This window comes from Echinops telfairi, unplaced genomic scaffold (genome assembly GCF_000313985.2).
Source record: "Echinops telfairi isolate 266 unplaced genomic scaffold, ASM31398v2 ScPeMD7_7412;HRSCAF=8450, whole genome shotgun sequence".
In the NCBI taxonomy this organism is placed as follows: domain Eukaryota; kingdom Metazoa; phylum Chordata; class Mammalia; order Afrosoricida; family Tenrecidae; genus Echinops; species Echinops telfairi.
This window is the reverse complement of record NW_022111312.1, coordinates 4,562,213-4,573,154: the sequence shown is the minus strand read 5'-3', so window position 1 is coordinate 4,573,154 and position 10,942 is coordinate 4,562,213. Positions and strand designations below refer to the sequence as shown.

General features: G+C 57.5%; 1 protein-coding gene across 1 annotated transcript in view; it reads left to right on the top strand.

The window, feature by feature from the left end:
• LOC123522467 (T-box transcription factor TBX5-like) overlaps nucleotides 1-10,942 on the top strand; it is a 19,442-nt gene that overhangs the window by 519 nt on the left and 7,981 nt on the right. The window contains exons 2-5 of the mRNA XM_045296891.1: nucleotides 2,017-2,201; nucleotides 3,863-3,957; nucleotides 6,057-6,176; nucleotides 7,074-7,221. Of these exons, the coding sequence (XP_045152826.1) occupies nucleotides 2,017-2,201; nucleotides 3,863-3,957; nucleotides 6,057-6,176; nucleotides 7,074-7,221 (548 nt within the window). The remainder of the gene's footprint in view (nucleotides 1-2,016; nucleotides 2,202-3,862; nucleotides 3,958-6,056; nucleotides 6,177-7,073; nucleotides 7,222-10,942) is intronic.

Sequence of the window (10,942 nt, the reverse complement as noted above, 5' to 3'; positions counted from 1 at the left end):
CATCTCGGATTCCAGAGTTTTAACCCTGACCGCTGCATTCCGAAACGCCTTCGGCCATTCGCCCTGCTTCCTCCTTTCTCCCAACTTTCCCTCCAGCGGCGCGAGGAGGGCGGCCCCGGGACGCTACGGTTGCGCGAGTCCGGAGGCAGTGGCTTGCGCGTCCTTTGGAGCCCTCCTGGCGCCAGGCCACTTGGAAGTATTTAGGGAGAGCGAGCGCGGAGGAGGTGTGTTGGAGGTGGGCAGTCGCCGCCGAGGCTCCAGCGGCGGTGGGTGTTCCTTTGTAGGGCGCAGTAGCTACTAGCCTGAGCCAGCCGTCCCCCGCCTCACCCGGGAGCCACTATGCCCGCGCCCCCGCCTCACCACCGGCTTCCCTGCTAGGAGCGAGCGTGGACGCAGTGAATGCGCCGGCGTCACCCAGTGAGGTAACCCGCCCCGCAGCTGGCGCGGGAGGCTCGGGAGGGTGCCTGGCGGCGCGAATGAGGGACGCCAGCCGCCGGGTCTCGGACGATCCGGGTGCCGGATCTCGGCAGAGCCTTAGGACGCCCGAGGCGTCCTGGGCGGCGCGTGGAGCTGAGCGCGGAGGCTTGTGTGTCCCGGCGAGCAGCGCGGAGGATTGTAGACCACAGGGCCTGGTGCTGTCACTTATATCTTGTTCGGTTGCAAGAGCCTTGTGGATCCTGGAGAGAGAGTGGGGTGAAGCCTCCCAGGGGCCAGAAGAGAATGGAAGCGCTTGTGGGGCACCCAGTCACCAGCCCCCAGCCCTTTTGTTGCGATAGCAGACCGTGGGGCTCTGATCACCCCTATCCCAACCGCTGGTCGAGTTGCAGCAAGCTTCTTGGAGGCCTGGGCCCCATTTCTGGGTCTCTTGCCGCTGTGATGGAGGAGGTATCTGGGTGCAGGCTTTCTTTTAGAGGACTGCTAAGGTATATTGGGGTGGGCAGTGTCCTTTGCATATGCCTCTCAGTCTTCTTGATTTTTAAGAGGGCAATCCTACTTAGGAAGGTGGATGAAATTGGAAGGAGATCCGAGAACAGGAGGTAGGCTCACGGGACTTAAATGTCTCTGGCTGTTCTATTTTCGGGTTCCAACTCGGAACCTGAGGGCTGCTAGGACACCGTGAGCTCCAGCCAATTTTGTCTGGCCAAGCCTCAGCCTGGGCCCTGAAGCCCCAGTGAAGCAGGCCCGGCTGAAAGTCTCAGAAGCTTCTCTTCCAGGCCCGGCCACTTCACAAAATGCCTGCCCAAGACTGGAGAGCGGAGGCAGCCCGGAGAAGGCGCCCCTCAGCCGGCTGCAGAGCGCGGGGCCAGTGGCAGTCTTTGGGGATCTGCTACGAAGCCACATTCTTCTCCCGCCGGCCTTCCGTCTAGCCGATCACCTTCATTTTTAAGCTTTCTCTCTTAAGGTTAGGGGATGGAGAGAGCGTTTCCTTTTAAATAAAGGCCGGCAGCAATCGAAAGGCACCGCATTGATGCAGATAACACCGGTTCTCTTTTGTACCAGGCTCTCCTCATCACCTCCCTCCCTCTCTCCCCTCCAGGGTTTTAACTTTTGCAAGAGGCGGGTCATTTCCAGCATTTTGCCCCATGCAGAAAAAGATTCCTCCAGCGAGGTGTCCCCCAAACAGCCCCCTCGGCCTTGTGTAATTGGACCAAAAAAAAAAAAAAAGGTCTCAAAGGGACACTGGGGTTTTGTTTTGGTTTGGTTTTGGTTCGTACCCAATGGCTTCCAAAAATACCAACTCCTTATCTTTATTGGCTCTTCCAAAAGTCCAGACAGATTTGACGGGCAGTGAGCTTATCGCGGGGGCCTGCTTAGGGTGCAGGGGAGATGCGGGCCTGCCCCCGCGGGATCTGACGGCCGGAGCTTTGGCCAGACGTGGTGCAGAGTGGCCGCAGAATACTGGCAGCAAAGGGCGGAGGGACTGGTCCTGGAGTACCTGAGCCAGACCGCTCCCTCCTGTTCTAGAAGGACAATCTCCCAACCGGCTGGCCGGTTTTCTGCCCTTGCTGTCCTCAGAGCAGATCCCGGCGCGGGCACCCGGCCCGGGGCGCACTATGGCCGACGCAGACGAGGGCTTTGGCCTGGCCCACACACCTCTGGAGCCGGACGCAAAGGACTTGCCCTGTGATTCCAAACCCGAGGGCGCACTGGGGGCCCCCAGCAAGTCCCCGTCGTCCCCACAGGCCGCCTTCACCCAGCAGGTAAGAGGCCCCAGGACCTGGGTCCCTTTGGTGGAAACCTGCCAGAGAGGGGGGAAAAAATCCACGGCCTCATTTCTCTCTTGTGCTCTCTTTTTAAAAAAAACGACAACTCCCACTCACCCCGCTGTTCTGGGCTCAGCCTCCCCATGCAGGAACAAATCCGCCTTGTTGAAGGAATGATTCTGATGCCAGGGAGCTTGGGAAAGGTGCACATCTCTATTTAGAACAGCCTTCATTATCGACTATTTGAGACTAGTTAGAGACAGCCTGGCTAATTTGCTAGGTATAGACTCATCCCTGCGCGGCTCATTAAGGGCCGGGTCAGCGGCCGCTTCAGGTCGCCGTGAGCGATGGCTTGACCCCTCTTTAGATCTTGCCTAGCCTCTGCCTGCACCCGCCTCCGAAAACCAGGGCCTAGCCCTGCGCCCAGCACCATTTGTCTTGCGGTTGGGCCTGGCCTGGCCGAGCCAGTCTCAGGAACACGCGGGGAGGACAGAGGGGCTGCATGCTCAGCAGACCCGGTGCTGGGCCGGCACAGAACGTGGGGTCTTCCAGCGCTTCTGCCTCATGGACTTCTACGCTCTTGGCACTCGGTGCCAGATGGTGCTCAGCGGGAATAGCTGACCATAGAGGTGTTGGAATAGAAGGAATACCTTCCATTTGATGGTCTTTCTGGCCAATACGGGTGTCTTATTTGTGCTCCATGGCTCATGTGACCTTTCTTGGGAAGCAGGGAGACCCTGGGGTCACACACATCAGGTTTTTCTTTTTTAAAGGGAAAATGCAAATTCATTTATTGGAAGCTTATGCACCCTCTCAAAGTAGCCGCTTTGTATATGATTTTTGTTTTTTGGCATTGGTTTTGTAAAATAACTTAGTTGCGAGTGGCAAGGTTAAATGGCTTCACCTAGCACCCCTTAAACAAAACAGCTGGGTGGGATCTGAGCTGGCTCTGGGATGGATGGTGGGTGGGTGGGGGCAGGCTTTGCAGAAGGGACATTGAGAATTCTTCCGGGCCACTGCCACCCCCCTCTGGGCTATGAGATCAGATTATGGCAAATACAAAAATGTTTAATTGGAAAAGTCACAGGCTTTCGTATCTGCACCCACACTGGTGGAGAATAAATATACACGTCAGCAGTAATTGCACATCTGCGTGTGCACTTGGAGAATTTGTCTAAAACCATCCCGAGTGGGCCTTCTCTAGATGGAGGCACCCATCCACAGTCCTGCTCCTCAACGAAAGGGAATATTGAAATAGACCTGATGCTTCCCCTGGCCTCTTCCTCCCACGGGCACCCTGGAAAATGGGGGAGGAGGATGGAGAAATGAATTACTCCTTAGCCTCCTGAGAGAGCCGCTTAGAAGGAGAGGACGCTGGGACATCAGGAGGTTGTTGCAAACCAAACTCCCCGGGCTGAGCAGACCCAGAGAACAGGGCCAGGGCCAGAGCTGCCGCCGGCTTCCCAGCAACCTCCTCTTCCCCTCCTGCGCACTGCCCAGCGGATTGGAGGCTGCCAGCCTTCCTGCCCACTGGGCTTGGGGTCGGAAGGAATGACCCCCAGTGTTTTCTTGGAGATCGGTGCTCCACAGTGGGGTGAGCCAGCCTGATCGTCCCTCGCTGTCTGGGCCTGGGTCTGACTGGTCTCCGCTTCCTGCAGGGCATGGAAGGGATCAAGGTGTTCCTCCACGAGCGAGAGCTGTGGTTGAAGTTCCACGACGTGGGCACAGAGATGATCATAACAAAGGCCGGAAGGTGCGTGGTCACTTGCGTGGAATAGCAGGGACGCTGTGGAAGAGAGGGCGGAGGAGCATTTAAGGTGCTCCCCCACACCCACCCCGCAGAGACCCAAAGAAGTAGGAAGGAGGAAGAGAGAGCGAGCCTGAAGCACAGGGCTGGAGAGAGGGGGGGAGGGGGTAGCAGTTGGTTGGATTCAGTTCTTGTTGGAAAAACACAGTCCTTCCCCCACCCCACCCCCCTACCCCATCCGTCTCAAGCAGGTGGGTGAATTAGGGAAACTCAACTTCTGAAACTTGGGCTTTCCAGTTGTGGAGTGACCGGAGAAAGTGGCTGGGTGAGGTGGGGTTGGCAACACTCCGGTGCAGACTGGTAAGGAGAGAAAGAGAGCTGAGAGAGACGTGGCGGGGGAGGGGGAGACTGAAGGGGAATGGACCAGCTCAGAGAAGACCTGGAGCCGCATCGGCTTTGGGCTTCAAGGAGTCTCACGCCTGGTTCTTCACTGCCGTCCCTGCTTACTAAGCTTCCTGCCCTCGGCGACCTTGGACCGGTTCCAGCGTCCCACCCGTCCACGGTCAAACTCGGACTGTATTCGCTACCTCTTTCATTGTTTATAGAAAGCAGGCGGAGCCTTTGAAACTGAACCGGGGCTCAGCCGGGCTCTATATACAGACACCGATAAACACGCGGCTTCGCCAGGATTCTCGCCGAAGTTCCTCTTAAACGCTGGAAGCTTCTAGCTCCCAATGTTTCACTAAGGGGTGGGGTGTGTGTGTGTGTCCACTGGTGCCGCTCACAAAGTGTGTGTGTGTATACGCGCTCGCCGAGTGTGCGTCTAGGGCCTGGGGGCCTTACTGGCCCCATCTGGCCCTCTGTGTCTTGGAAGACCTAGAGTCCAGGTCCTTCCCGCAGGACCAGCGAAGGGACAGGCCGATAGGGTTGGGTCTCCGGCTGTGTGAATAGGGAGATAGAAGCCATTTCACCAGCTGCCCCCCTTCTCTCCAGCCAAAGCCTCTGGCAGTAAAGGTGCAACAGTGACATTTATTATTATTCAAAATTAAACAAAGTCGGCTCCCCTCCACCCCCGCCTCGAGGCCTGATGAACGAGGAGGCGCGACTGTTTACACCAGCGAATGGAAGGCTTCTGCCCCGTTCGCCAAGGAACGAAACACCAGGCCGGTCTCTCCCCAGCCGCAGTCTGAGCGGAGAGGATTTCACTATAAAAGGCCTGCGCAGCCGCCTGCGCCTCCGCCTCCAGGCGCGCCTGGCAGTAAATACGGCGTGGCTCAAGGGAGAGAGGCCTCCACGCGCCCCGTCCCGCCATCTCGGAGTGAGCCAAGCCCTGGGGATGAATCCTTCCACTCCTTGGCCAGCCCTGCGGAGCCCTACTTTCCCAGGCGCGGGCTTCGAGCGGGCTGGGACTTGGAAAGGCGCCTGTGCACTGTAGAAAACGCGGGAATGAGCGCAGCACGGCCTTTCCACCCACCGGATCCTCGTTCAGGGCTCAGCGCCTCCGGTCCCCCACTCCGGATGGGTTGGCAATTTCTTGACCAGGAAGCGTGCCAGGCTTCCAGGCGGAAGTTGGAACGTTTAGAAAGAAACTCCAGTCACCGATCTGGACCTTGGGAAGCAAGGGTCCTCAAGCTCTGGCCAGAGGCGTGGTCACCCACGCACGTGCCGTCTTGAGCGCGTCTCCACAGGCCGCGCACACCTGGGTGTGGCCCTGACACCCTTGGGAAGGCCCAACGCCCCTGGCAGGGTCCAAAGGGTGGTTACTTTGTACCTAATAAGCCCCATTCACCCCAACGTAGGTGCCTGGTTCTGGCCAAAAAAACAAGAAGGAAACGTGGATGGTCCCCACAACCGCTTCTCTCCAAGCGCTCGCCTCCTGGTTTCCATTTTCCGCCTGCCTCGCTCTTTCTCCTCCGCTCCCTTTCCGCCACCCCGCAACTAACGGGGAAACCCGAGATGGATCTGGACGCTCGCGCGGAGCGGGTACAACCAGTTAGCCTTCCGCAACCAACTTTCCTTCGAATCCGCGGGGCCCGCGTGTCCGAATATTGGCAGTAACAGGGCCCCTTACCCTTTCCCCTTCTCCCTTCCGCCCTTCATCCTAGGCGGATGTTCCCAAGCTACAAAGTGAAGGCGACAGGTCTTAATCCCAAAACCAAGTACATTCTCCTCATGGACATCGTTCCCGCCGACGACCACAGATACAAGTTCGCGGATAATAAATGGTAAGCGACTGAGGGCAGGGGAGAAGGGTAGAGGGGGCAAAGTGGCCACCCAGCTACCGCTTTCCAACCTATTGTTAGCCTTTGCTGTGCGCTGGAGGCTTCTATGATCCTAATCTTGGCACCAGGAGTTCCCATGCCCCAGCAGGCTGGGTAGGCATTGCACTGCTAACGACAAAGTCAGCCTTTGGAACCTACAGGCTGCTCCTTGAGTGAAAGAGGAGGCTTTGCGCTCCCAGGAGGGTTTACAGCCTCGGAAACCCTAGTGAGCGACTCCACTCTGCTGGAGAATGGACTTGTTGGCCAGACGTTAGTCGCAGAGTTTTCCTGGCAGTATTAAGGTGAAGGGAGAGGAGGTTTTCGTTTACTTCCCTTTTTCTGGATGAGAAAACGGAGGCTCTGGGAAAGCGAAGTGGTTATACATATCAGGCCCACAGGTCGTGAGGGATTTTTTTTTTGGTAAGGTATTGTTACCAGTCACTGGAGGTATTTTTCTGGGGGCTTAAAGCCATTTATAGTTATTTTTTACGAGCGACCTGCTTTGAATGCGCCCGTTTATGAAATAGCAAAATGGCCCGTGGCATTGGAATTCAAAAGGGAAAGAAAGGAGAGAGCCGTTGCTCTGTTCGTTCGCTGCTCCCCTGGCTGCTCCGAGGGCTCAAGTCTTTTTGCAGAGGCTCCCAGGATCCACATCATTCCTCAGCAGCCAGAGGCTGCAGGACTTTCAGGGGGTGCTCCCGCTCAGCTGTCGAATGAGGCGGAAGCAACAGGCACCGGGTCCGGGCTGCCTGGTCTCTGGCACCGGGCTTTGAGGGGACCCAAGCAGGCCCAAGCCGGCCGCGCGGCGGAGCACAAACTCCAGGTCGCGCCGGCTGGTGGTCACATCTCTCCTTGGCCCAGGTCTGTGACCGGCAAAGCGGAGCCCGCCATGCCGGGCCGCCTCTACGTGCACCCAGACTCGCCGGCCACCGGGGCGCACTGGATGCGGCAGTTGGTCTCTTTTCAGAAGCTCAAGCTCACCAACAACCACCTGGACCCGTTTGGGCACGTAAGTACCGGGAGCTTCCGCGCGGCGCGCGCACCGCCCACTCCGCGTCTTCCCCAGCGCCTCGCCCCCCTCCACTTCTTCGCCCCGGTTTCCTTTCCCTCTTTGTTTCTCTCGTTCCTGGCTCCATCTCTGCGCAAGTCCTCTCTCCTCCGCCTCTCGCTTCGGCCTTTTCGTTCTCTCCCTTTGCCCCCAAGTCTGTCTTTCCCTTTCTGTCGTTTCTCTCACCATCCGATTCAGGTTTCCCTTTCTTCTGATTGCTCCGGCCTCCCTGCCGGACACGGGTCCCTAAGTCACTGTCCGGTTCTTTGGCGCTTCCCCTGCTGGCTGGAAGACAGGGACAGCTCTCCTGGACAGTGTCCCAGCGTCCCTGCTGTGAACCCTTTGTTGAAGGGGAGGTTTTCAGGGGTGACTTGGTGCTGCCCACCTCACGGCCCTGTGCCCCAGCCCCATCTGCGATTGGGGAGGAGGGACTGTGGAAAACAGACCGTCCAGGCCAACGAATGGTCAGCACAGGCTGCAGACAGAGGTGTGCCCGAAAAGCATCACCAGAACCCTCACCCCTTCTTGCAAACCCTGCCTTACTATTGGGAGAGACCCCACAGGGCACCCATCCTCTCTTTTGCATCAACCTCCGTGAAGAGAACTCTGCGGCCAGCATGCCCTTTTAGTTCTGACCATTTCCCCCACAGCATCCAGCCTCCTTTATCCCACCACCAGGATCAGTTCAGGCAAGCCTAGACCAGGGCCCTCAATGTTGAGTTTAGATTGGGCTCAAGAGAGAGGCTGTAGAGGAGAGTTGCAGACACATTGGTGTGTGTGTGTGTGTGTGTGTGTGTGTGTGTGTGTGTGTGAAAGAGAGAGTCGTGTGCTAAGTGTACAACCTCCTCCTCCCCTAAGATAGGGTTCCATCTTTCCTGCTGCATCCTACCCTATCCCCTGCCCCCCACCAAAAAATATGAATGGAGATATGCACTAGTTCCTCAACAGCAATTAGTTGGTTTGGTTTTGGGAAACTATTCCCAAGTCACTCTCTCAGCAACAATGACGAGGAAAAGCACTGTCCCTCAGATCCAATGTCTAAAACCTCCTTAGGGGGATGAGCCCCCCAGAATAGGGGACCTCAAGAATTCTGTGGAAAAATGGAATGAAAGATGATGGAATTTTTCCCCTTACACATTTTGTACACACACACACACACACACACACACACACACACACACACACACACACACCCCACATCCCTGGTGGGCTTGATGGCTCCTCCTCCTTTGCTTCTCTAAGCAGCCTAGAGGGGACAAGCACCACTCAGGCCTTGCCTGGTCAGCGGCAGTTCCAGCAGGGTGGGGACTGGCCTCAGGGACTTGAGACCATGTCCAATTTCCCAAAGTGGTTCCCCTGACTGGCTCTCAGCAAGCTGCTGCCTTTTCCAGAGAGAAACCAAGCCCGCAGCAGACATAGGTCCTCAAGTTGGGGCAGCAGATTGGACCTGGGGAAGATGCAAATCAGACACCTGCTGTGGTGGTGGTGGTGGTGGTGGGGGCCTGGTTGGTGGTGAGTGACTGGATGATTTAGCTTAGCTTCAGGGAGAGGAGTCCGCACAGCCATGGCTGTGCATATTGAGCCCAGAGTGTGGAAAGGCCAGCCTCCGTCCTGTTCAAGCCAAGTTGCTGGAATGTTCCTCCCATTTCCCGTAGTTCAGAGACCTCTGGGGCTGATGTGGGCTGCTGATTGGTGAAGTGGGGGCTGAGGTGTATGTGTGAGGGGGCGGGGGCTGGTGGGTAGAGGGGGCAACCTGTTAGTGCTGAGCCTGTGTGTTAGGTGTAAGTGCAGGCCAGAAAGAAGGTCTGATGCTGGCCTGCTTTGGATCCTGGGAGCTCTGGGAGACCTTGGCGCCAGGAAATGAGACAGGCTTCAACCCCCATGATGCTGCCCCAGGACTCCCTGTGCTGGGAAAAACCTTGGAGCAGGTGCTCACCTCTTCCCCAACTCTCAACCCAGTGGGATCACCCCCCTTGCCAGTTTCAGGCCCTTCCAAGCCGGGGTGGGGGGTCAGGTCCTCTGAGCAGACATGACTCCCGAAGGCCTCATGTTTCCCGCTCCTGACCTGGGGCTCTCTGCACACCCTCATGGAATTAAGAGCCATTAGATCGCCCTCGCACTGCTGTCTCTATGCTGTCCCAGGCCGTCAAAACAATTTGGCTAAGCTCTGGGGATGGCCAAGCCGGCAGGGGGGCGGGGGTGGTGGTGGTGGTGTGGTGGTGGTGGTTACTGTCCCCCCCCCCCCCTCCCCCCGCTGCGTCTCTCTGTCGCCACGCTGCCCAGGCCGGCGTCGCTATCACCAGGGAGGCGGCCCAGTCCGGTGGCCCCAGATTAGAGCGCTGCAGCCCAGTGAGAGTGGGGGTGTGGAGGTTAGGGTTAGCTTGTCGCTCCTCCCCCGGCCTGGCCACGACTCCCTTCCCCCTCCCCCTCCCGAGGCCCGTCCTCCAGCGATGACCCAAGAATTTTGCCCCAGGGTCATCGATGCAAATAATCAGAGACGCCCAGGCGACCTCCAAAGCTCCGTGTCGGGGTCTTAGGGAGGAGGGTGGGCGGGTAAGGGGGAAAGGCCGGCCCGATTTCCAGGGCGGTACATGGGGTAATCCGCCCATTGCACGGGGGTGTGCGTGTGTCCCAGCATTTGGGTAAATATTAGCGTTACAGCCTGCTGGGCTGTGAAAAGCGCGGAGTCTTTAGAACAACAAACCCCGTTTTACTGGGAAAGATGCTGCTTCTCACAGGCCGGCCTGGCTGCAGCAAAGCTGAGGAGCCCGGAGTACTCAGAACGGAATCACCGCGCTGGGGGAGCCGGCCTCCCACGGATCCTCAGTGGTTTCAAGGAAGCAGGCCTGCAGGCTCAGCTTCCGAGGCCAGTGTGTGTGTGTGTGTGTGTGTGTGTGTGTGTGTGTAATCAGACCCCGCGGTGAGGAGCACCTGAGGGTAGTGAGTCACCTGTCCAGGGCTTCATGACCTGCGGCTCCTGAAGCTAGATAGTGACTCATGTCTGCCTCCACTGTCAATTCTGACCCACAGTGACCCTATAGGATGGGGTAGAGCTGGCCCCTGTGGGTTTCCGAGACGGTAGCTATTATTTTTTTAAAAATAAATCATTTTATTGGGGGCTCTTAAACAGCTTTTGAAACAATCCATCCATCCACTGTGTCAAGCATCATCCTTTTCAAAACATGCTATTTCTACTTGAGCCCTTGGTATCAGCTTCTCTTGCCCCCCATCTCTTCCCCCACCCTCCCATCCTCCTGAGCTCTTGATAAATTGTGAATTATTATCATCTCCCTATCTGACACCGTCCGGTGTCTGAGTGTTAACTCTGTATGGGAGCAGAGCCTCTCCTTTCTCCAGAGGAGCAAGGAGGTTTCTGGACTGCTGACCTTCACGGTGACTGGCCCAAGGTGTAACCCACGACCCCGCCAGGTCTCCTGAGAGTACTGGCTGTGAGGACCACAGGGCAGCCACAGCGGGCCAGCGTCCACTTTCCCTGGGGGCACCCCTGGTGGAAGGAGAAAGAGCAAGTCCCCTAAGCTCCAGCCGGGCCATTCTGGCAGGGGCCAGCCTCCAGGTAGTTCCAGTGGAGGGGTTGGACTTGAATGTTGACAAGGTAGAGGAAGGAGGATTCAAATGAGGGGGAGCCAGCCCCTTCTCTGATAGTGGAGGTGGGGTCTCTTTC